Genomic DNA, 26,893 nt, shown 5'->3' with positions numbered 1-26,893 from the left:
ACATTATACTCCATCTGCCACCTTATTGCCCACTCACTTGCAGGCTCTTTGTGTCCTCCTCACAACTTACTTTCCTACCTAGTTTTGTACCATCAACGAACATCAACATTGCACTCGGTTCCTTCATCTATGTCATTAATATAGATTGTGAATAGCTGAGGCCCAAGCACTGATCCTTGCGGCACCCCAGAGTTACAGCCTGCCAACCGGAAAATGACCTGTTTTACCCTACTCTCTGTTTTCTGTCTGTTAACCAATTCTCTATCCATGCTACTATATTACCCCCAACCCCATTTACTGGTTCCCCTTTATCTACCTTGCTAGTTACATCCTCAGAAAACTAATACATTTATTAAACACGATTTCCCTTTCATAAAACATTTCCATATTTCACTCTCAAACTCAATGTGAAATTTTATCATATTATGATCACTCTTCCTCAGAGGAGCCTTTACTATGAGATTAATAATTAACCCTGTCTCGTTACACAATACAAGATCTAAAATAGTCTGTTCCCTGGTTGGTTCCATGATGTATTGTTCTAGGAAACGGTCTCGAATGCATTCCATGAATTCATCCTCCAGGCTACCTTTGCCAATTTGATTTGCCCAGTCTATATAAAGATTAAAGTCTCCCATGATTATTGTACAGGAAACTCTCATTTAAACGGCACCTAAATATCCGGAAATCTCTATTAACCGGCAAAATGCATACTCCAAAAACAACAGCTCAATAACCGGAAATGTTGCCGAGTCCGAGTCTCCCGTGGTGGCCGAGTTAGTCAGTGGGGTTAGTTCTCCAAACTGCCACTACTCGGCTTCTAAGCGCTGTCGGAAGTCCGAACACCCCAATAACAGGAGTCTGACTTTCCCGCGCTGTAGGTGAGTACCCAATTACTGTATACTGCACATTTCTTGATTTTTTTATTTTTGTTTGTTAAAAATAGCCTCGATAGATAACCCTCTCCGTCGTCCGGAATTTTTAATTAACCAGCACCATCCCGGTCCCGTCGCTGCCGGATACCAAAGAGTTTACTGTTCTACCTTTGATACAAGCTCCTGTTATTTGTTGATTAATACTCTGTCCAACGGTATAGCTGCTGTTTGGGGGCCTATAAACTACTCCCACCAGTGTTTTCTGCCTCTTGTTATTTCTTATCTCCACCCATACTGATTCTACTTCCTGATCTTCCGAGCCAAGACCCTTTTTCACTAGTGTCCTTATGTCATCCTTTATTATCTGGGCTACCCCCCTCTTTTTGCATTCTGTCTGTCTTTCTGAAACGTCAAATACCCTGGAATATTTAGTTCCCAACCTTAGTCACCTTTCAACCGCATCTCTGTAATGGCTATTAGATCAAAGCCATTTATCTCTATTTGTGCCACTAATCCATCTATCTTGTTACAAATGCTTCGTGCATTCAGATAAAGAGCCTTTAATTTTAACCTTTTACCATTATTCCCTGCTTTCAGGCTATAAAGTCATGTACTTTGAATCTTTTCCCACACAGATGGGATTTTAAACTGGCAGAATGTGGCGAATCTCTGTGAAAACTCAAGAGACCCTCGCTAGGGTTGCCAACTCTGGTTGGATGTATTTCTGGTGGTTTCATTGCATGACCTCCCACCGCCCAACCAGCCTTCCTCCCCATCTGCAATATTTGTATAATAACTAATAAACTAAAGTTTTCAAAGAAAATGGAAAAAAAAACTTTTATTTATTATGTCCCGTTACATAGAAGCATAGAAGATAGGAGCAGGAGTAGGCCATTCGGCCTCTCGAGCCTGCTCCGCCATTCAATGCGATCATGGCTGATCATCCAAATTCAGTACCCTGTCCCTGCCTTCTCCCCATATCCCTTGATCCCTTTAGCCTTAAGAAATATATCTAGCTCCTTCTTGAATATATTAATTTTTCCCAAGGGTTGCTGGAGACCCCAGTACAATCCTGGAGGGTTGGCAACCCTGACAAAACTCAAGAGCCCTCAAACTGAAAATCGAAAATTGGCAACTCCGCATTGTGCCTATCCAAGTCATACAGTTTTAAAAGAACTCAATTTCTTTACCCTTCCTCTCCTGAAGGCGCTGACTCTCGGTGGGTTACCTTGCCCATAAATCCATTCTTGTGTGAGCCCAGTCAGTGGGGGTCAGCAAGAACCCAGGCTGGATTTCCTCTTCTCTAGTCCAGGCCAATTGTCGCGCCTCAACTGAGATCTGGAGATGAAACCTGGGATCTTCCTGATCTGTATATCTCATCACCACACAGCTTTAGACTCAGAACCACCAGGGGAAAAGCAGAATCTACCTCTTTAACAATATGATGTGTTTTATAATGATCCACATCTGCTGCCATTTATTTTTGATGATTTTCTGGAGTATTTGGGGTTGTGTTTTGTTCAGTTGATGAGCAGACAAGGGCGGCGGAACTTTCGGTAATGGCGGGGCCGCACTCCGGATGTTTCTTGTTGTTACACCGGAAGGGACTTGGCGGGTCCCCCTGGGCAGCTCCATTCAGATTCAGGCGTTAAAACGGCCGCTGAAGATGGGGAAGAAGAAAGAGGCGGCGGCGGAGGAGGAGGAGGAGAGAGGCCTGGGTAAGAGCAGCGGGCAACATTCATGGGAAACACGGCTGGTGCGTGTAGGCCGGGGCCCCCCGGGGAGGAATGTAGGCCGGGGCCCGGCCCCCCCCCCGGGGAGGAATGTAGGCCCGGGGAGGAGTGTGGGCCGGGGCCGGGCCCCCGCCCCCGGAAGCGTAGCCAACTCTCTTTACTCAACAAAAAAAACTTACAAGGAGAAATAAATTTTTACAAAAATAAAATAATCAGCACGCATTTCAAAATCATGAGGGGTCTGGATAGAGAGAAACTGTTCCCATTGGCAGAAGGGTCGCCAACCAGAGGACACATTTAAGGTGATTGGCAAAAGAACCAAAGGCAACAAGAGGGAAAACTTTTTTATGCAGCAAGTGGTTAAGATCTGGAATTCACTACCTGAAAGGGTGGTGGAGGCAGATTCAATTGTAGCTTTCAAAAGGGAGTTGGATAAGTATCTGAAGGAAAGAAATATGCAGGGCTACAGGGAAAGGGAATGGGATAAGCTGATGTGCTCTTGTAGAGAGCCAGCACGGGCTCGATGGGCCGAATGGTCTCCTGTGTAGTAATCTTTCTATGCTCCTATGATCCACAAGTTAGTAACAGAGAGAAACTGAGGCTTTGACCTTCATAGCTCTCTCCTGTTCCCTTGAAGGTGCTGATCTAGCCACTTTACTGTTTCACAGGCACCAGCTGCTCCATGTCTTAGCCAAGTGGCTGTGATTCCTGTGCGGGAACTGAGTGTTGGCAGGCTATTCTATCACATAGGGCATCACAATCTAAGCCGCACTTTCCAAACAGTGTCAGCAGGATCTCGGGCTGTTCCTCCTTTCTTCCCCCATCCCCCACCCCTAATTTAAGGATGCTGAGGCTCATTTTGATGCCCTGTTGCTCTTCTCAGCACAGGAAGAGGATCAAACCTGGGACTTTCCATGCCAGTGTGGGCTCAGTTCTGCATTGGAAACTCATTGACTCACTGGGGAATTCACAGTGGGATTTTTTGGATGCATCAAAGGTGCTGTATTGGGGATCTTTAGGCACATAGGAGCAGGAGTGGGCCATTCAACTCCTCTGGCCTTTGCCACCATTTAATTTGATCATGGCTGACCTGTACTTCAACTACATTTACATGCTGTTGCTCCATATCCCTCGATACTGTTGCCTAACAAAAACCTATTGCTCTCAATCTAGAAAATTTTAATTGATCCAGAATTCACAACATTTTGGGGGCGAGTTCCAGATTTCCACTACCCTTTTATGTGAAAATTGCTTTCCTGATTTTGCTCCTGAATGCCCTAGCTGTAGTTTTAAGATTATGCCCCCTTGTTCTTGATTCCCCCACTAAGGGGGCGTAATCAACCAGTTTTAATTCCTAGAACACAATTTTGAAATTCCTTTGCAGTCATACAGTGACATGAACATTATCAAGTGAAGACATGGGACATGCTACATATGCTGCAGGATGAATTTACACCATGCTGTTTGTTCTCTTTTGGCCCTGGTAACAGCATGTATGATTGGAGGTGCAATGTGTATAAACACGGGAAAGTTAAAGAAAATCTGAATACTGGAAATGTGAAATAAAATCAAAGTGGTGGGAGAGCAGAGCTGGTTGGTAAGCTTCTGAAAACATGGGTGTCTCATTTCATGTTGGGACTCTTCATTAGAAATGTCAATCTTTTGCAGATGCCGATGGACCTGCTGATTACTCCCAGCATTTTCTGTTTTTCAGTTTCTAGAGTTTGCAGGGGATTTTTCTCTTATTGGGGAAATGGTTACCCAACATGGGGCTGTGATTTATGCCACATGATGTCCTCTTCAGCCAACCACAACTCAATGGCTTGTAGGTTTACATCTTTTGTCTGTATGCCATTAGCCCCTTGAATTGCAAATAATTTGTTGCCAGTTATTATGTTCTATTAAGTTATGCCCTGCATGTTTTTACCGTGGGTGTTTTATTAATATATTCTACTTTACTGGTTGCAACTTACTCGATTGTCACCTCTTCCATTTGATGGTGCTGTTTTGGCTCCGTTAGTATCTAATGTGAGTCAGAAAATTGTGGGTTTAAAATCCCCCTCCAGGATTTGAGCATGTAGTCTAGGCTGACACTCCAATTCAGTACTGAAGCAGCGCTGCATTATCGGAGGTGATATCATAGAATGGTTACAACACGGAAGGAGGCCATTCGGCTTGTCGAGCCCGTGCCAGCTCTCTGCAAGAGCACCTCAGCTAGTCCCACTCCCCTGCTCTTTCCCTGTAGCCCTGCAAATTTCTTTCCTTCAGGTACTTATCCAATTCCCTTTTGAAAGCCATGATTGAATCTGCCTCCACCACCCTTTCAGGCAGTGCTTTTCCTCCTGTCATCTTTGATTCTTCAGCCAATCACCTTAAATCTGTGCCCTATGATTCTCGACCCTTCCACCAATGGGAACAGTTTTTTTCTTTATCTACTCTGTCCAGACCCCTCATGATTTTGAACACCTATCAGATCTCCTCTCAACCTTCTCTGCTCTAAGGAGAACAACCCCAGCTTCTCCAGTCTATCCACATACCCGAAGTCCCTCATCCCTGGAACTATTCTCGTAAATCTTTTCTGCACCCTCTCCAAGGCCTCACATCCTTCCTACTGTGCGGTGCCCAGAACCTATTAAGTTAATTAATTCAGATGTAGCCCATGGTCAGGGACAGGACGGTGTGACTACCAGTGAGGCAGGTACGGGGATCCAGGAGGTAGAGCTGGAGGAGCCGCAGCCCTTGCTCTTGTCCAGCAGGTTCGAGGTTCTTACTCCCTGTGGGGACGGGAGCAGGGACTGCAGGGAGGATGAGCAACCTGGCCACAGCACCGTGGAACGGGGGGCCATTCAAGAGGGGGGAGTAACTAGAAATGTTGTAGTGGTAGGGGATAGTATTATTAGGGAGATAGATAGAGTTCTCTGCAGCCGAGAGCAAGAGTCCCGAAGGCGCTGTTGCCTACCCGGTGCTAGGGTTAAGGACATCTCCTCTGGGCTGGAAAGAAACTTGCAGTGGGAGGGGGTGGATCCAGTTGTCGTGGTCCATGTTGGTACAAACGACGTAGATAGGACTAGGAAGCCGGTTCTGTTAAAGGAGTATGAACAGCTAGGGGTCAAATTAAAAAACGGAACCTCGAGGGTAATAATCTCTGGATTATTACCTGAGCCACGAGCGAATTTGGCTAGGACAAATAAAATGAGAGAGTTAAATGCGTGGCTCAAAGACTGGTGTGGGAGAAATGGGTTTTGCTTCCTGGGACACTGGCACCAGTACTGGGGCAGGAGGGAGCTGTTCTGTTGGGACGGGCTTCACTTGGCCAGTGCTGGGACTAGAGTCCTGGCGGATCATATAACTAGGGCTGTAGAGAGGGCTTTAAACTAACTAGTGGGGGGGAGGTTCCTAGAGAGCAAATAATAAAAATGACAACAGAGAAGGTAATAGACTTAGGTAGCAGTGGGGAAATTAAAAACCAGAGCGTGTCAGGAAGGGGCAGAAGGTATGGAGTAAAAGGTAAAGTAATAAAAAGGGCAAAAGCAGGAACTAAATGTCACAAAACATCTTTGAAAGTTCTCTATCTGAATGCACGTAGCATTCGTAACAAAATAGACGAGTTAATGGCACAAATAACTACATATGGGTATGATCTTGTGGCCATTACAGAAACATGGCTGCAGGGTGACAATGCCTGGGAATTAAACATACCAGGTTATTTAACGATCAGGAAGGACAGGCAGGAAGGAAGGGGAGGTGGGGTGGCTATGTTAATAAAGGAAGGAATCACTGTAATACAGAGAAATGATATTGGGTCAAAAGATCAGGATAATGAAACAGTTTGGGTGGAGGTAAGGAATAATAAGGGGAAAAAAACACTAGTGGGAATTGTAGTGTATGTGCCTTTAAGAGCCCCAGGTGTGCTGTGGTGCTGGTGATTGCCACTCGGGCTATATCAGTCCAAAGATGTGCGGGTTAGGTTGATTGGCCATGATTTAAAAAATTGGCCCTTAGTGTTAGGGGGGATTAAATACGTGGTGTTACTGGGATAGGGCTTGGGTGGGATGGCTGTCGGTGTAGGGACCGGGTGCTAGGGTTTGGATGATCAGCCATGATCTCGTTGAATGGCGGAGCAGGCTCGAAGGGCCGATTGGCCTACTCCTGCTCCTATCTTCTATGTTTCTATGTATAAGCCTGTGTATTGTGTATATCTGTTAGAACCCCCACCCCCCCCCCCCCCCGCCAGACTTTGCTTAGTAAATACCTATGAACCAACTCCTGTCTTCAGTGTCTTTATCAACACACGGACACTACAGTGGCGACGAAGTGGAAACGGACTTACCTGCAATTCGGCAGCACCTCAAGGACATCGATTCCTCGGGCGTCCTGAAGACTCAAGGAAGTGAGAGAAGCTGTGGTTTCACCAGCTGGCCAAGCTGGTGGCAGGTACTGCGCTAATCCTTCCTGGGCGTCAGGCTGGGGCTCCAGCGGCTGGCTCTACAGCTGAGACAGGCAGCGAAATCGGAGGCAAGCAATAACGGACTGGGAGGGAGCACTCGGGAGACGGCCGGCGCGGCAAGCAGGTCAGCGTTCAGACCTGGAGAGAAACTCCGGTGAGTCTCCAACAATAAATAAAAAAATAAAACAAACGGAAACCGCAGTAAACAGCGTTGTCGTCATCAGCAGCAGCGGCGGGAAAGCGCGGGAAGCGCCATATCTTTTCTACAGAAAAGAAAGAAAAGCGCGGGAAGCGCCATATCTTTTCTAAGATGCCTAATTCTGGCAATATTTATGTTTTTGATAACGAGATAGAGGATTGGACCACATATGTGGAAAGAGTGGAGGTATATTGCACCGCAAATGGAATAGAAGATGAAAAAAAAGCTTCAGCACTTCTGGATCTAATGGGCGCAAAGACATACAAGCTGTTACGAAACTTAATCACTCCAGCCGAACCGATGGAGAAGAATTTTAAGGAGATTGTTGATACCCTACACTGCCAATTCGAGGCAGGACTGGCAGATTCTCTGCGAGACAAATACGTCTGCGATCCCCTAAGTGTAGAAACACAAAAAAAGCTATCTTCTGAGAAAAATTTAACACTGGACAAGGCTTTCAGTGCAACAGGAGCTGCAGAGATACAGCAAAGGCCACAGGACTTCGGCACCCATGAAATGACACGGGGTTTTGAGAGATGTTATCGCTGCGGCAGAGCCACCCATGACCAGAGGGACTGCTAGTTCAAGGAAAAAGCATGCAGGCGATGCGGAAAGATGGGACACATTCCACGTGTGTGCCGATCTGAAAACAAAAAATCCACTAACAGGAAAAGAATCAATAAAGAAAAGCACAGAAAGGTACAAATGATGACGGACAGTAGCTCCGAAGACCAGAAGAGCGATAGCGACTCCGGGAACAAGAGACTAAGCTCTCTCAAATTACATAATGTAATTGCCAAAGAAGATTACCAGACCATTTGGGTTACCCTCACAATAGCAGGGTCCCCAGTTAAAATGGAGCTAGATACAGGATCAACTCTGACCGTCATAAATCGACGGGATTACGAGCGGCTATTTCCGCATATACCTTTAAAAGACACATCCATTATCTTGAAAACATATATGGGGCAGAAAGTATACCCCAAACGAAAAATAAGGGTGCCTGTTGTATACAACGGCAAGGAAATACAGAAGTTGTATTTATACGTTCTACAAGATGGTGGTCCACCGCTGTTGGGACGTGAATGGATCAGAAAAATACGTTTAGACTGGCACTCCATTCAGGCACTGACGGTGACCAGTAAGGAAAAAAATGATGATGACGTCATACCTGAACGATTAAAAGACATCTTGGCCAACGCCAAAGAAGTGTTTCAAGAGAAACTAGGAACCTTGAAAGGCATCACCGCCTCAATAAAAGTGGAAGATGCAGCAATTCCCAAGTTTTTTAAGGCAAGACCGGTGCCATACGCAATTCGTCCAGCAGTCAAAGCAGAGCTGGAGAATTTGGAAAAGGCAGGCGTATTATCTAAAATAGATTGGAGCGAGTGGGCAACACCCATCGTCCCAGTCATGAAGAAAGCATTGAAGAATGATAAATCTGAAGAACAGAGAAAAATTCACATCTGTGGAGACTTCAAGGTGACTGTAAACCCGGTCCTTCACACGGTACAGTATCCTAAAGATATTTTCGCCTCACTATCCGGAGGGAAACGTTTCACCAAAATTGACTTGGCACAGGCATATCTACAGATGGAGGTTGAAGAGGCCTCTTTTTAAAAAAAAAAAAAAAAAAAAAAAAAAATATCTCACGATAAATACACACAAAGGTCTGCACCAGTACAATCGATTGGTTTTCGGAGTAGCATCCGCTCCAGCTATCTGGCAAAGAGCTATGGAGCAAGTCCTCCAAGGGATTCCGGGGACTCAATGCTACCTAGACGACATCCTTGTAACAGGAGAAAACGACAACGAGCACCTTGCCAATTTAGAGCAGGTGCTCACTAGGCTGAGAGAACGGGGCCTACGAGCAAATCGCCCCAAGTGTGAATTTTTTCGATATCGGATATCATATTGTGGCCACATAATAAATAAGGAAGGGTTGCATAAGTCACCTGAAAAAATTGAGGCGGTCATAAAAGCCCCAGCACCTGAAAATGTTTCACAATTAAGGTCGTTCCTGGGATTAATAAATTACTATCATAAATTTTTACCGAACTTATCAACTCTTCTACACCCTCTTAATGAACTGCTACAAACAGGAGTAATTTGGAAATGGAACGAAGACTGCAAAAGTGCCTTCCATAAATGCAAAGACTTAATCACATCCAAAGAAGTTTTGGCTCATTACAACCCATCACTGCCAATCAGACTGGCGTGCGATGCATCCCCTTACGGCATAGGAGCAGTATTATCGCATAAATTCCCTGATGGCTCGGAACGGCCGATAGCTTTTGCGTCACGCTCATTGAACTCAGCTGAGCGTAACTATGCCCAAATCGACAGGGAAGCACTCAGCCTGGTATGGGGAGTGAAGAAATTCAACCATTACCTACACGGACAAAAATTTACCTTGTTGACTGACCATCAACCCCTCATCTCCATATTCAACCCTAAAAAGGGTGTTCCCATTATGACAGCGCAAAGGCTACAGAGGTGGTCCCTTTTTCTAGGGGCACACCAATACAACATAGAATACAAAGGGTCAAAACAGCATGGGAATGCTGACGGTTTATCGCGCCTACCGTTGCCAACGGTAGAAGAGGCACCTACAGTAGACCCAATGGAGATGTTCCACTCAACCATAGTGGAATGTCTACCAGTAACAAATTCTGCCATTGAAAGGGAAACAAGAAATGACCCGACTCTTTCACGGGTCTACGATTTAACAGTGAAGGGATGGCCAGCACATGGCGAACCACTGTTGCCAGCATTCTCGCAAAGAAGAGAACAGCTGTCAGTGTGCCGAGGAACCTTGCTTTGTGGATCCAGAGTGGTGATTCCACCCAAACTCCAGGATAAAGTGCTAAAGGAGCTTCACGAGGGCATCTGGGTGGAGTGAAAATGAAGAACCTAGCCAGGGCGTTTGTATGGTGGCCAGGTATCGATGGAGACATCGAAGAAATGACCAAGAGCTGCCTAGGATGCCAGAAGGTCCAAAACGCTCCACCACAAGCCCCTCTACATCCATGGGAGTGGCCCTCATCTCCCTGGTAAAGGGTACACATCGACTTTGCTGGTCCATTTATGGACTCAATGTTCTTAATCGCGGTTGATGCACACTCCAAGTGGCCGGAGGTAATAAAGATGTCCTCCACCACCACGGAAAAAACCATCACAGTATTAAGAACCATATTTGCCAGGAATGGGCTGCCGGAACAGATCTGTTCTGATAATGGACCGCAATTTGTGTCCGAAGAATTCAGAAAGTTCTTAAAAAAAACAATGGGGTTAAGCACTACACGTCCGCCCCATACCATCCCGCCACCAATAGATTGGCTGAAAGGTTTGTCCAGACCTTCAAGAAGGCCATAAAGGCCATGGGTATTGAAGACACAAAACTTCAGCACAAGGTGGATAACTTCTTATTCGCATACAGGAATGCAACACGTATGGTTACCAACCAAACTCCCGCCATGATGTTCTTCAATAGAAACCTAAGATGCCGGCTGGATTTGGTCAAGCCCAACATCAGAAGGGACGTGGAGAACCCAGTTTCAAGGCATGAATGAAAGGCCAACTAGAACCTTCCAGATAGGTCAACAAGTTTTGGCTCGGGACTACCGTACCGAGAAATGGCAGCCTGGAACTATCTGCACACGATTAGGACCACTGATGTATACCGTGGACATCGGAGAAAGCATAATAAGGCGCCATGCTGACCAAATCATAGTCATCTGAAAAGGGACAACCTACACCACAACTCTATACATCTAACGATGAAGTAGAGATACCCATATCTACCTCCGATCCGGTGATACTGGAACCCGATGAACCCGACACTGGCATTCAAGCCGAATCAGCCTTGCCAGAAGAACCTACTACACCACCAGAAACTACTACACCCCTGAGGCGTTATCCGGACCGAGTCAGGAAGCCTCCTGAGAGACTGACTTATAATTAATTAACTACAGCAATGTATATTATTTTGCTTATAACATGTAATTAATAATTACTTAAAATATGATGTACTAGTTAGCTAAAAGGGGAGGAATTGTAGTGTATGTGCCTTTAAGAGCCCCAGGTGTGCTGTGGTGCCGGTGATTGCCACTCCGGCTATATAAGCCTGTGTATTGTGTATATCCGTTAGAACCCCCCCCCCCCCCCCCCCAGACTTTGCTTAGTAAATACCTATGAACCAACTCCTGTCTTCAGTGTCTTTATCAACACATGGACACTACAGGCGTAGTCTATAGGCCTCCGAACAGTGGCAACTCTGTTGGACGGAGTATCAATCAGGAAATAGTTGAGGCTTGTAATAAGGGAACATCTATAATTATGGGGGATTTTAACTATCATATTAATTGGACAAATCAAATTGGGCAGGGCTCCCTTGAGGATGAGTTCATTGAGTGTATTAGGGATGGGTTTCTTGAGCAGTATGTAACTGAACCGACCAGGGGGCAAGCAACCTTAGATCTGGTCCTGTGTAACGAGACAGGATTAATTAAAAATGTCCTAGTAAAGGATCCCCTTGGAATGAGTGACCATAACATGGTTGAATTCCATATTCAATTAGAGGGTGAGAAGGTTGGATCTCAAACAAGCATGCTGAGCTTGAATAAAGGAGACTATGAAGGTATGAGAGCGGAATTGAGTAGAGTGGACTGGGAAAATAGATTAAAGGGTAAGACGATACATGATCAGTGGTGTACATTTAAGGAGTTATTTTACAACTTCCAAAATATATATATTCCACTGAGAAGAAAAGGGTGTAAAAGAAAAGACAGCCATCCGTGGCTAAGTAAAGAAATTAAGGATAGTATTCGACTAAAAACAAGGGCATATAAGGTAGCCAAATCTAGTGGGAGGATAGAGGATTGGGAAAACTTTAAAAGACAGCAAAAAATAACAAAAAGATTGATTAAGAAAGGGAAGATAGATTATGAAAGTAAATTAGCAAAAAATATAAAGACAGATAGTAAGAGTTTTTATAGTTATATAAAAAGAAAAAGGGTGGCTAAAGTAAATGTTGGTCCCTTAGAGGATGAGACCGGGAAATTAATGGTGGGAAATATGGAGATGGCAAAAACACTGAATGAATATTTTGTATCAGTCTTTACAGTAGAAGACACTAAGAATATCCCAACACTGGACAAACAGGGGGCTACAGGGGGGGAGGAGCGAAACACGATCAAAATCACTAAGGAAGTGGTACTCGGTAAAATAATGGGACTCAAGGCAGATAAATCACCTGGACCTGATGGCTTACATCCTAGGGTCTTGAGGGAAGTGGCGGTAGGGATTGTGGATGCATTGGTAATAATTTTCCAAAACTCCCTGGACTCAGCAAAGGTCCCGGCAGACTGGAAAACTGCTAATGTAACGCCCTTATTTAAAAAGGGCAGTAGACAGAAGGCTGGAAACTATAGACCGGTTAGCCTAACATCTGTGGTAGGTAAAATTTTGGAGTCCATTATTAAGGAGACAGTAACAGGACATTTGGATAATCATCATTTAATAGGACAAAGTCAGCATGGTTTTATGAAGGGGAAGTCATGTTTGACAAATTTGCTGGAGTTCTTTGAGGAAGTAACATACAGGGTGGATAAAGGGGAACCAGTGGACGTAGTGTATTTAGACTTCCAAAAGGCATTTGACAAGGTGCCACACAAAAGATTATTGCTTAAGATAAAAAAATCATGGGATTGGGGGTAGTATTCTGGCATGGATAGAGGATTGGCTGTCTAACAGAAGGCAGAGAGTTGGGATAAATGGTTCATTCTCAGAATGGCAATCAGTAACTAGTGGTGTTCAGCAGGGGTCGGTGCTGGGTCCCCAACTCTTTACAATCTATATTAACGATTTGGAGGAGGGGACCGAGTGTAACATATCAAAGTTTGCAGATGATACTAAGATGGGAGGGAAAGTAGTGAGTGAGGAGGACATAAAAAACCTGCAAGGGGACATAGACAGGCTAAGTAAGTGGGCAGAGATTTGGCAGATGGAATACAATACTGGAAAGTGTGAGGTTATGCACTTTGGCAGGAAAAATCGTAGAGCAAGCTATTATCTTAATGGCAAGAAACTGGAAAGTACTGAAGTACAAAGGGATCTGGTGGTCCTGGTGCACGAAACTCAAAAGGTTAGTATGCAGGTGCAGCAAGTGATTAAGAAGGCCAATGGAATGTTGGCTTTCATTGCTAGGGGGATAGATACAACATTTATTCGTGCCTTTTTTGTTAAATAGTAAAATGTCCCAAAGTACTTCAAAGAAGTCAACTCCTGAAGAGACGTAGCAAAGTAGAGCAGTTCAAGAGAGCAGTGTGGGGCCAAGACATTCGAAGGCCCTATTGTGACTGGAGTGGAAGGAGGGGGGATACAAAGGAGACCAGAGTCAGAAGAGCAAATTGTCATTAGCCTATGGATGATTTCAGCAGAGGACATTATTCAGATAAGGAACAAGAGAGGGGAGTGGAAGATGGAACCGTGGGACATATGTGAGTTGACCGTTTGGGGCAGGAAGAGAAGCCGCTGCAGGAAGAGAAGCCGCTGCAGGAAGAGAAGCCGCTGCAGGAAGATGTGCTGGCTTTGTTGGATGGCACCAAGTGAAAGTGGTGCCACTGAGGTGGACCACAGTGGGAAGATGATGGAGTGGTCAAACATGTCAATTCATTAGCTTGTTTTGGTAATTGATTAACATCACATACCCATTATGTTGGGAAGTCACTGGTTCCTTTCTGGCTGTGAACAAAGACAGGAAAAAACAGAGGCAGAGGTCTCCAAACAGGAAGCTGTGAAGCAAGCTTCTGCCAGGCTAATTAGCATGCAGGAGAGTACTGTAGTTAGGAGTTATTTGGTTTAAGTCAAGTAAGATGACCCACTGATGTGGGGAACTGTAGTGCATTCATTACTTGAGATTTATTGAATGAAATAAATCTCATTTATGGCTCTTGCTCTGTATGCTTATACGCTATGGAAGAAAGCAACTTAATTTGCATCTAGCCTCAATTTTTAGCAAGTATTTCTCACTCCGCCTTTGAAGAGATTGAAGAAACTCTTGTGCAAAAGACGCAAATGTCAGATTCAGATCACAGTGCTCTCCTACTGTTACACTTCTGGGTCATGCTGTTGAATGGTTAGATTTTTGCCGTACAGGCACGACTTTACCAGAGCGAATATCTTAAGGGAAGACTCTAAACTAGTAACACTTGGTATTCGACTGGGGATGATGTCAAAGCTGATTATTTTCTTGCCTTTTTTTAATGAGTACAGGAAACTTTTGTTTAACCAGAGGTTAAATGTCCGGAAAGCTCTATCTACTGGCAACATTCAGGAGCCGTTTCCTATAAGTTTTTTTTACTTCTCGTTGCTTTTTTTTTTCCAGTCAGGCTCTGCAAGGTCTAGCTGAAGCTGTTGCTTAGCTACAGAGACGCTTTTAAGCTGCGGCCGACTGTTTTGAAGCTGTTGCTAAGCAGCAGGGTTTGTTGATTCACACGGAGCTCAAAAGCTCCGTATGTTTTAACATCAGCGCTGGTTTCTACAGCAGTTTTGATGGTACGGCACCAGCTCGGTCCCGTCAGTGCCGGATACCAGAAAGTTTCCTGTACTTTCACAGACGTGTCTAGCGATTGGAGTGGTTGATTTACAACTTTCTCCCCCCCCCCCCCACCCCCCCCCCAAATCCCCATTAGCCAACGGCTGGTAAGACTGGCTGTGGTGCCGCAACTTCCACCCTGGCTGAGACCATCTGACTGAGCACAGATCAGGGACGAAATCCAAGCCCCTTCTGTCTACATGGCTCGTTGTTATAACAGGCCTTAACAACTCAGCCATTGGCAGAACCATCTTTCAGATTTTAATCAAGCAAAACTAAAGGGGGCCATTGTATTTACTAGAATGTCAGTAAAGCATAGTGGGCATGTGACATTACTGCAGGACACGGCCAGCAGTACAATTGGTGATCTATCTTTCCAGGCTTGGGTTTTGCCTGGAGAACGTGTTGAGCTGTATAACCCTGAACCGAAGTATAGTTGTTTAAAGTCCTGTCGCTTGTGGTAGCAGCGATGATGAATTGAGTATGACAGCATCGAAACATATTGGTGTAAGTACAATTTTGCTAAAAGCACAGCGGTACCAAGGAGCCCAGTGACGACAGTTGGACCTCTGAATCTGTGGAAAATAACCTAGAAACTTTTTTTCTTTTAAGCATTTTGAAATGCAAGTTGTACAATTGATTCAATAGGTTGTCAGTCACATTGGGTAGTTTGCCGTATGGTCATAGTCCTTATTAGCTATTGGTTCTGGGCTGGAGTGACGGGCCGCTCTGGGTGAGTCAGGTGATCAGCCACTCGGTCAGCTGCCCTGGCACCGTTTCCTTTTATTTTGCTTTTTTTGTTGTTTCACAGAAGATGAAGCTGGCGGCCACAGCTCTCACAAGAAGAAACACAAGAAGCATAAGAAACACAAGAAGAAGCATCACCAGGCAGACGTGGGGCTCGGCTTCTCCTCCGAGACTCTGGAATCAGACTCCGGCACTGGAAAACCCCAGCTAAAACTTAAAATAAAACTGGGTGGGCAGACCATGGGCACAAAGAGGTAACGTAACATCATTACCCGGTGTCACAGCATACCTTTTTGTTGAGACTAGTTTTGACTCTATATTAGTTTTAATATAGAGGCACGTGGTTTGTTCTTGCTCAGATCTGTTTAGAAATCAGCGTTTTTACTACTTCTGGGATTCTGTGTAAAATTGTGGCAGAAAATGATGTGGTCACACAGTGGCTATGGTACTGGACAAGCAACCCAGTGGTCGCAAGTTAAAATCCTATCATGGAAATTGAATTCAGTTTGGTAGGCTGGCACTGCAAAAGCTGCAAGACTGTGGTCAACTAATGCCACCCCCTCCCTAATCTGGTCTGTTCTACACATGACTCACTTTGGTTGACTCTCAATGCCAGCTGAAGTGGTGTAGCATACCACCCAGCCGTAAAAATGATTGCTACGGCAGTTTAAGAAGATCCACCACCACCCTCTCAGCAATTGGGGATGGACAATAAATGTGGCCTTGCCCGTGTTACCCACATCCTGAGAACCAATTATTTAAGCAAGGTGTAGGAATTCACGGGATTTGTTGTGGGATGCCACGCCAGATCACTTGTCCAGTTATTGCAGGAGCTACAGTGGCGTGGGCAGGAATTTACTATTTGTAGATCGGCTGCGATAGACTTGTTCATCTGCAAAGTCCTCTCCTTCCTCCGGTGAGTAAGTGCACCAAATGATGAAAACCTTAGCAGGGCACAGCTAGACACTACGGCTGGCCTTGTCAGCCCCAGAGAAGGAAGGAGACTGACTAGGATTCCTGCTCCTCGCTGTCGGATGTTTTGACACACAGGACTGGGCACTAGGAGACCTAAAGCGGTGACAAGAAAGAAAATGGAACAAAATTAATCATCCTCATTGGCAGTAATGGTAGCATTGGATGCCCCACTGACCAAGACGTCTGAAAGATATACATGTACAACTTTATTTCTATTGCACATGTAATTCTGACTGTTTTCATGTAACAGTGTGCCCCACTTCTCTCTGGCTTCTGAGATGAAGCAGTCTCCATCGCCTCTGATGGTTGACGATGATGAACCAGATGAAGTACCATTGGACCAGTATCGGGCCTGGCTGGGTAAGTGCTGTTCATCTTAATTGTCTCAAAAGAAGACTTGAGGTTACTGTACTTGAGTCCCCTGTATACTTCTACAATCCTCCCCAACTTTGTGTGGTACATTCTGTTAATTGGTCAGTTTTACTGTGGAGAGTATTTTTCTGCATATTTTTAAGTGCTGCTTTTTGTCAGGATTCTCTTACTTGATGAGCTATAAGAATTTAAAGCAACCTATTTGAATCAGCAATGGTAGGTGTCCTTTAAAGACCGTTGGCTCAGCAACATTGGTAGAAGCCTGTGCAAGAAATACTATTTGGTTTGGAGAAGAGAGGCAAGAAAACTAATCCGAAAACTAATGTGCTCTAACTATGGCCTAACCAAGGTTCTATATGATTTTAATATAATTTCTCTGCTTTTCAATTCTATTCCTCTAGAAATGAATCCCAGTGCTTGGTTTGCAATTTTTTGTGGCCTTATTAACCTGTGTTGCTACTTTTTAATGATTTGTAAATCTGTGATCCCTTTGCTACTCTATCCCATTTAGACTTTTATTTTCCAAGGAGTATGTGGCCTCCTTATTCCTCCTACCAAAATTGCACCACCTCACACTTCTCTATATTGACATTAATTTGCCATTTACACGCCCATTCTGCAAGTTTATTGGCGTTGTGTATTTTGTCACAGTCTTCCTCCGTATTAAATATGCCCCCCAATTTTGTTACTGTACTTGCGATTCCCGAGTCCAAATAATTTATGTGACTAGTGAACAACAGTGGTCCCAGCACCGATCTCCACGGAACACCACTTCCTACTATCTGCCAGTCTAAGTAACTATCTTTATCAAGTCATGTCTCAAATTAATCATATACTGTATTACAAAATTATTTTCTGGAAGAAATCTTATCTAATTTGGATTTGTGTCGGAACAGCTTTGCATCCTGAAAATGATTGCCTTCCGACAAAAAGATTTTTTTTAAAACCTCTAGGAACAATTTACTACCTGCTGGAGTGAGACTCCACAGCTTCATTGTTCCCTTTCTGGGCCTCCATGGTTGAGTGTCCTGTCAGGGCCATAAATCATGTCATTAATGGGGTCCTTACGACATCACTTACCGGCCCTAAATAGCTGCGGCAAGATTAATACGCATTAATGGCGTAAAGCATTAGACGCAATTTATTTAAATGGCCCACAGCGAGGCTGCAATTTTTTTCAGTTTTATCTAGACTATAGGCGACCCAAATCATGGAGAATCTGAACTCGTGGCGTGTCCCTTCTTTGTCACAAATGCTGGATTTTTTAACAAACTAATAATAGCGAGTGCCTTTAATTCACCATTATTTATCCAGTCACATCTGGGCCCATGTGTTTCCCATTGAAGAGGTTCAGTCTGCTTGTCTATCGCATCTCACCAGCAGTAGGATTGTCAGAGACCTGAGAGCAGTGCTCTAACCTTTCACCTCCGTGGCGAGCACGCATGTCCAAGAGATACTAGAGGAGAGCAAAAATAAATAAATAAATATTTACCAAAAAGAAAAATACGCTTAGTACACTTTTTTTTCCTCCTTTTTAACGTTAAACCCTTTTTATTTATTTCAAGTCATAAATGTATGAAAATCAAAATGTTGTTTGACCAGAATTACCCATATTAAAACATTTGCAGATGAGGAGAGCAACTTGGATCCATCGCCTCTACCAGACTTGGATTCAGAAAGTCTTCGGGAGCCAGAACAGGATGAGGAGCAGCGATGGCTGGATGCGTTGGAGAAAGGAGAGCTAGATGATAATGGGGAGCTAAAGAAGGAGATTGATGAATCACTGCTGACAGCTAGGCAGGTGAGAGTGTTGGGCTGCATCTCGCTGGAAAAATAACCGCGTGTTAATGACGCACGTCATTATTAATGTGCAAATCGGCCAGCGGGTTCAAGGAATTAAGAGATTCACCATGAGTTATGAATCGCCAGCACTTGCTGGTCGATTTTCGCCGTTTGCTTCACACAAACTGCATCTCGCTTTTGGCCTCTGTTATTTTTTTAAGAACCTTCTGGATTTGTACATTAATTGCCATTAAACTCACAGCAGAAAGTTAAGTCTGGTGATTAACAGCTTAAGTTCCCTTTTAATGATGTGATAATTGTTAAATCCGTGCCAATCAGCTTCTCTGGCCCAGAAATTGAACAATTTAAATGGTGGAGTCTCAAATAGCGGTTAATAAATGATAGCCAGCACAGATTTATTAAAGGCAAAGCTTGTTTGACTAACTTGATGGAGTTCTTTGATGAAGTAACGGAGAGGGTTGATGAAGGTAGTGCAGTTGATGTTATGTATATGGACTTTCAAAAAAGTCTCACATAATGGACCTATTAGAATAATTGAAGGGGCAGCGTGGATACAAAATTGTCAAAGTGACAGAAAGCAGAGAGTAGCAGTGAACAGTTGTTTTTCAGACTGGAGGGAAGTATACAGTGGTGATCCCTAAGGGTTGGTATTATGACCACTGCTCTTTCTGAAATATATTAATGACCTGAACTTGGGTATACAGGCCATAATTTCAAAGATGACACGGAACTCAGAAATGTAATAAACAGTGAGGAGGTTTGCAACACCTCAGATAATGAAGCAGTCCATGCCCACATGCAGCAAGACCTGGATGATATTCAGGCTTGGGCTGATAAGTGGCAGGTAACATTTGCGCCACACAAGTGCCAGGCAATGACTATCTCCAACAAGTGAGAGTCTAACCACCGCCCCTTGACATTCAACAGCATTACCATTGCTGAATCCCCCACCATCAATATCCTGGGGGTCACCATTGACCAGAAATTTAACTGGACCAGCCACACACATACTGTGGCAACAAGAGCAGGTCAGAGGCTGGTTATTCTGCGGCAAGTGTCTCACCTCCTGACTCCCCAAAGCCTTTCCACCATCTACAAGGCACAGGTCAGGTGTGTGATGGAGTACTCTCCACTTGCCTGGATCAATGCAGCTCCAACAACACTCAAGAAGCTCGACACCATCCAAGTCGCACACCATCTTGACTTGGAAATATATTATTGTCGCTGGGTCAAAATCCTGGAACTCCCTCCCTAACAGCACTGTGGGAGTAGCTTCACCACACGGACTGCAGCGGCTCAAGAAGGCGGTTCACCACCACCTTCTCCAGGGCAACTAGGGATGGGCATTAAATGCTGGCCTTGCCAGCGACTTCCACATTCCATGAACGAATGAGGGAAAAAAAGGAGGCCATAGGTAGACTGGTGAAATAGGCAGACACATGGTAGTTGAGATACAACACACAGAAGTGTGAAGTGATGCATTTTGGAAGAAAGACTTGCATTTATATAGCACCTTTCACGACCACCAGACATCTCAAAGCGCTTTACAGCCAATGAAGTCCTTTTAAAGTGGAGTCACTGTTGTAATGTAGGAAACGCAGCAACCAATTTGCACACAGCAAGATCCCACAAACAGCAATGTGATGATGACCAGATAATCTGTTTTTGATATGTTGGTTGAGGGATAAATATTGGCCAGGACTCCAAGAATGAGGAGAGGCAATATAAACTGAATGGTACAATTTTAAAGGGGCTGCAGGAACAGAGCGACCTGGGGGTGTATCTACATGAATCTTTGAAGGTGGCAGGACAAGTTGAGACGGCTGTTTTTAAAAAAGATTACGGGATCTTTGGCTTTATAAACTGAGGCATGGAGTGCAAAAGCAAGGAAGTTATGCTAAATTTTATAAATCACTGGTTAGGTCCCAGCTGGAGTGTTCTGTCCAATTCTGGGCACTATACTTTAGGAAGGATGACTAGGCCTTGGAGAGGGTGCAGAGGAGATCTACTAGTACCAGCTATGTGGAGAGACTGGAGAAGCTGAGATTGTTCTTAGAGCAGAGAAGGTTAATAGGAGATTAAATAAAGATATTCAAAATCATGAAGGATTCTGATAGAGTAAATAAGGAGAAACTTGTTCCAGTGGGAAAGAGTTGTTAACCAGAGGATACAGATTTAGGTCAGTTAGCTAAAAAAATGAGGGGTGAGATGAGAATCTTTTTACGCAGCGAGTTGTTATGATCTGGAATGCACTGCCTGAAAGGGTGGGGGGAACAAGATTCAGTATTAACTTTCAAAAGGGAATTGTATAAATACAGGAAACTCTTTGGTATCCGGCACTGACGGGACCGGTGTGTTGCCGGTTGATCAAAAATTCCGGATGACGGAGAGGATTATCTACTGAGGCTATTTTTAACAAAGAAAAATAAAAAAAATCAAGAAATGTGCAGTATACAGTAATTGGGTACTCACCTACAGAATGTTGTGTTAAATGGATGGTGGAAGATGCTTGATTAAGTACAGTACTGCCAGTTGAGGGTAATGCAATGACTACCAGCAGCGTGGGAGACACACAGTACCCCTGTAAAATGGTGGATCAGAAGAGACTACCGGCAGCGCGGGAGAGTCAGACTCCTGTTACAGGGGGATTGAGGTGTTCCGACTTCCGACAGCGCCAAGAAGCCGAGTAGTGGCAGTTTGGAGAACTACCCCCACTGACTAACTCGGCCACCGCGGGAGACTTGGACTCGGCAACATTGCCGGTTATTGAGGTGTTGTTTTCGGAGTGAGAATTTTGCCGGTTAATAGAGAATTCTGGATATTTAGGTGCTGTTTAAACAAGAGTTTCTTGTACCTGAAGGGGGAGTATGTGCAGGGCTATGTGGAAAGGGCAGGGGCTAGCTCTTTCATTGAATAGGCATGATTGGCCGAATGGCCTCCTTCAGTGCTGTATCATTCTGTGATTCCTCCAGGTGGTAAATTGTTGTTGAAGATTTTAAAAATGTCAAATTAAAAATTATTTCCTTTTTCTTTTTTTCTCTCTCAATCCAGTCTTTCCCTTTTTCTGTTCCTGATTTGTCTCTAATTCACCCTTCTCTGCCCTTCCTCTGCTTCTTTCTCAATCCTTAAATCTCATTGGTTAAGAAGATAGACTGTTGGTCCTGGTTAAGAAGATAGACTGTTGGTCCTGGTTAAGAAGATAGACTGTTGGTCCTGCCGTTCAGAGGTCCCAGATGCCCTGCTGCCCTCGCTGTTGTCTGCTCGCACTTTCAGCAGTGCGCAGGGCAAAAAAACATTTGAGCTGAAGGGTACAGAAAATGTCTATCTAACGGGGCACACACCAGCTTGATCCGGCCCATTAATTCAGTTACATTTACTCTGTGCGGTATTCTGATTTCTTTGGTGTTGCGCTTTCAAAAGCAATTGGGGATACATGCCCGGCGACCCGGCATTTTTGCAGCACCCGATATACCACTGCTGGTGACAAAAGGAAGAAATGATTCAGAAAAACCAAAAGGGAAGCATTACGAGGGGCGGGGGGGGTTTGCAGGGAGGAAGGCAAAATTATATTTGTGAAATATGATTGAATAGCAGTCTGTGGTAGCTGCATGCATTATTCTCAATAGTACCATCTTACAGACTATTTGCATGGTTTCTATATAGGTTTATAGTTTTCCCCCAAACACTCCTATCATTACGTGCTTGTGCACTTCGTATACTCATACAGCACAGAAGGGAGACTATTTGGGCCAGTGTGCCTTTGAAAGAGCTATTCAATTAGTCCTGCCCCACAGCCCTGCAATTTTTCTCCCTTTCAAGTATTTATCCAATTCCCTTTTGAAAGTTATTAAATCTGCTTCCACCGCCCTTTCAGGCAGAGCATTCCAGATCATCATAACTCGCATAAAAAAAATTCTCCATCACTTAATTTGCAGTATTTACTCAAATTCTAAAATCGATATTTGTTTTGTTTATGCAGCGTGCCCTGTTGCACAAGCAGCAAAGCCAACCACTCCTGGAGCTGCCCATGGGCTATAAAGTGAAGGAGATGACCGAGGAGATGATGGTGAAACGAGCTGAGCGTGCTCGAAAGAGACGCCTGCAGGCTGCCAAGAAAGCCGAAGACAGCAAAAACCAAACTATTGAACGGCTGACCAAAACCAACAAGGCCAAGGTGAAGACGCTGAGGGAGCGAAGGACCAAGAGAATGCACTATCCGATGATTCGATATTCAAATACCGCCATGGGGATCACGGTCTCCTTTCCGCACGGATGTCCTGCCCCGCTCCCAGCAGCCTCGCAGTCTGTGCCCACACCTGTAACCTGCGGGGTCGCGGGCTGCTCCAACTTCAAGAAATATTCTTGTTCGAAAACCGGCTTGCCTCTCTGCAGCCTTGAGTGCTACAAAAAGAATTTATTGATCCAGGGTTTGGCTTGATGGGGAAGCAAGCTTTGTTTCTATTGTGGTTCTGTAGAGATACCTAGAAAGCACATTGGCCCAAGCTGCTGCCAGTGAGCTGCTGCACTAACCAGGAACAATCATTTACCAGTAGAAGGCTAATGGGTGGTAATAAGATTCTTCTGTGATAATGAAATATCAACTGTGACTCCTCTTGTGATACACGAGTTGGATCATAATAGTTTGTTTTTGTCAGAACAAAAGTGGTTACGTTACATTAGTGGCAGGATTAATTTATGGTATTCTGCAGTTTGGTAATTATCAAAAAAAAAAATTGTTCCTCACTGAGGAATTAAACTGTTTCCTTTTGGGTACCCAGTGTAAGCATTCTGGCTCCGGTACGGTATGACTGGTTCCACAGCGAAGCTCCCTCTACCCTGTCCAACCATGTGTTTCATCCCCACCAGTGTGACATTTCTCCATTGCGCTCCTGTGATCAATTTGGTGTGAACTAAGTAGCAATTGGAGCTGTGGGACAATGCTCACTAATTGGGTTGAGACTGACCAAACTCTGGTTTCATAGGACCCAAGCTGCCAACAGAATAGACTTCCACCCCAACAGCCTGGACTACATTCAAACTTAGGCCCTCGGAGCCCAGTGTCCAACCCACTGCACCACCTGATCCCCATTATCACAATTATTCTCTTTCCTTCTCTCTTTTTCTCGCCTCCCTGCCAAAATGCAATCTCTCTCATTCTCCTTGGTGGAAATGCTTTGCCCCACAGACATGCACACAGATAGTCAGCTTTCCAGGAGGTGTACTTGGGTATAGGGAGAGACACCTCTGGGTATCACAAGTGAGACAAGGAAAACTCACCAGAGGGAATCCAGGGGGAGAATGTCCATACAGATCTGTTGGAGTTATTGGGCTGTCCTATGTTTTTGTTGTAAATAATTGGACTCAAACTATATAAAGTTTTGAATATAAAAACAGAAAATGCTGGAAACACTCAGCAGGTCAGGCAGCATCTGTGGAGCGAGAAACAGTTAACCTTTCATCAGAACTGGAAGTTTGAATATACTGTGTTGGTTGTAAACTTTCTGTTGCATGTCTCACTTGTCCATCTGTAACTTCAGAATACAGGTTTAGCTGATAACATTCAGCAAAGTAGAAGAGCGATGTGTATAACAAGCAAAAGATGGCTGCTTTATGTAAGGTTGGATGTTAAAACTGATTAAAGTTTTTTTTGCTGTTGAAAGAAAATTGCTTCAGATACGTGTGAACTGATGTAACTTGCTGATGAGAACATCACCAGATAGATAGACGAGGAAGCTCATCCTCCTGAAAGAATCTACTGTTCTTCCCTAGCCCTATATCCTGACATCCACCTGTCTCTTTAACAGTTCTAGGGTTTTGTCTTCTGCTACCCTACCCAGAGTCCATTCCCTGTGTTGATCACTTTGAGCAAGTAACTTCCTGACATTGGTTCTATATTTGCCTTTTACTAGTTTGCCCCGTCCCCTTGTCCTGCTTTCATACTTTAGTTGAAGCAGTTTTCTGTACCAACCTCTTCCATATCACTTGCTGTCATCCATCCATGGCTCCATAAGATCACCACCTTCCAATCTGAAAAGCTTGTTTCTCCAGTTTGTCCTAATGATGCTAGAGATCAGCTTTGTAACTCTTCTGTGGTTCAAATGTCTTCCTTCTATCTCGGGGCCCAGAATTGGACACGGTACTGAAGGTATGATCTGAGCAGAACATGATGCAGTTTTGAGCACGCCTTCCTTTGACTTGGCTTAGCCATACAGTTCAGCATTCTTTAGCTTTGGTGACTGGTACTTTGTAGAAATTGGGCATTTTGAGCATTAAATCAAGTAAAACCAATAAATCTCTTTTTAAATTCACCTGTAGCCATTTTAGCACACTTTATTTGGATCACAGACTGGATTCTAAAGTGTCAATTCATTACTTATTAAAAGGATCCTGTTTAAAAATAAATAAATTCCAAAAGTGAATGTTCTGAAAAGCAATTGGATGATGATTGGAGTTAATTTAGATAGTTTGAGACCTGGTCAGCGGAGTGTGAAAGATTTAAGAGGTGAATTTCCTCAGAGCTTCTCGTTGTGCCGGCGGAAGTTCGTGGGAACTTAGAGTGTATAATGTTACATAATACTGTAGAATAACTGGAAAGTCCCATGTCAATGGTACGGGAGCTGAAAACTAGGTTTCCTTTGGCGTGAGTTCTCCCCACTTCTGTTGGCAGGTGCAGTGAAATTCCTGCCATATAATGTAATGGGTGCACATCTGCATTTCCCCTGAAGTGGTGTGGGCTGTTTTCCACTTTAAAGACTTCTCCCTTTCTCAGCATTTTCTCATATTGGACCTCAGTGCTGCCCCTCTGACCAAGAGCAGGTACCCAGTTCTTGCATCGGCTGCAAGATTTATAGGAAGGGTAGAAGTTGACTCGAGTGATTTCCTCATTTCTGATTTCCCTGGCCATGTGGCTAAAATTATAAGCTTAGGCTGTTCTAATCGGGTGCCCTGAAATCTATAGTCCCCCATATGGCACCAAGCTGCTGCTACTTTACTGCACAGGGAGGCTTGTATTTAGGGAAGGTGCACTTAGATTAGTATATTTAGGAGTTTGAGTGTTCTCTTCACATTTATTCCATAACAACTGGATAAGAACATTTTTGTAAATGTGGCTTAGATAAATGTTTTATTTTTTGAACTTCTTGGAGTGTGCCTTATTTTGTGATTAAAGAAGAACACTGCATTCATTTTGAATGTTCTGCCTGATCCAGTGCAGAAAATGTTCACATTGTCATAATTATCTGTTTTGTGCTCAACCTTCGGTTCTACAGAGAAGCAAGTCACTGGATGGTCCTCTGCATTCAACATGATCAAGCATAATTTCCTCTAGAATCACAGTGCAGGAACAGGCCATTTGACCCAACAAGTCTATGCCGTGTTTATGCCCCACACGAGCCTTCTCCCACCTTCATCTCACCTTATCCTTCTGTTCCTTTCTCCCTCATCTAGCTTCCCCTTAAATGCATCTATGCTAATCACCTTGATCAGTCCGTGTAGGAGCAAGTTCCACATTATCACCACTCTGAGTAAAGAATTTTCTCCTGAACTCGCCAAGTGGAAACATCTACCCTATCAAACCTCTTCATAATTTTAAAGACCTCTATCCGATCACCTCTGTCTCTAGAGAAGAGTTCCAGCTTGTTCAGTCTTTTCTGACAATTATACCCTCTCCTTTCTGGTATCATCCTTATAAATCTTTTTTGCACCTTCCCAGTGCTTCTATATCCTTTTTGTAATATGGAGACCAGACCAGCGCACAATACTCCGAAGTGTGGTGTAACTGCGATTCTGTAAGTTTAATGTAACTTCTCAGCTTTTGAATTCTATTTCTCTAGAAATAAACCCCAACACTTTGCATTTTTATGGTTTTGTTAACTTGTGTTGCTACTTTTTAACGATCTGTATCCTCCGATCCCTTTGCTCCTCTACCCCATTTAGACTCTTACTTTCCAAGGAATGCACCACCTCATGCTTATCTATATTGAAGTTAACTTGCTGTTTACATGCCCTTTCTGCAAGTTTAACATCTTGTAATTTGTCACAATTTTCCTCTAACTATACAGCATCCCCCCCCACTCATTTTGTTAATATAATGGAAGCAGACAGAAATGGTTATAAATTAATATCTTCCATAATTTCTTCAGAAAA

At 44.0% G+C, this 26,893-nt stretch overlaps 1 protein-coding gene across 1 annotated transcript; it reads left to right on the top strand.

The window, feature by feature from the left end:
• Nucleotides 1-2,416: 2,416 nt before the first annotated feature.
• On the top strand, nt 2,417-25,883 carry ino80b (INO80 complex subunit B). Its single transcript, XM_085975411.1, has 5 exons — nt 2,417-2,593; nt 15,663-15,852; nt 16,824-16,933; nt 18,574-18,746; nt 22,728-25,883. Exons 1-5 carry the CDS (start codon nt 2,455-2,457, stop codon nt 23,184-23,186), a joined length of 1,071 nt encoding a protein of 356 aa, XP_085831537.1. The 5' UTR covers nt 2,417-2,454; the 3' UTR covers nt 23,187-25,883.
• Nucleotides 25,884-26,893: the final 1,010 nt, after the last annotated feature.

The sequence above is a fragment of the Somniosus microcephalus genome, chromosome 2 (genome assembly GCF_052327205.1).
Source record: "Somniosus microcephalus isolate GS21.2 chromosome 2, FLI_Smic_1.0, whole genome shotgun sequence".
NCBI classification, from domain to species: Eukaryota; Metazoa; Chordata; class Chondrichthyes; order Squaliformes; family Somniosidae; genus Somniosus; species Somniosus microcephalus.
This window is presented reverse-complemented; position numbering and strand designations above follow the sequence as displayed.

What these genes read in the sequence shown, in the direction of transcription:
- ino80b (XM_085975411.1), top strand. Translation starts at nt 2,455, where the DNA reads ATGTTTCTTGTTGTTACACCGGAAGGGACTTGGCGGGTCCCCCTGGGC. An exon ending in CAGACCATGGGCACAAAGAG is followed by an intron (nt 15,853 to 16,823) that starts GTAACGTAACAT and finishes TTCATGTAACAG; the next exon opens with TGTGCCCCACTTCTCTCTGG. An exon ending in CACTGCTGACAGCTAGGCAG is followed by an intron (nt 18,747 to 22,727) that starts GTGAGAGTGTTG and finishes TTGTTTATGCAG; the next exon opens with CGTGCCCTGTTGCACAAGCA.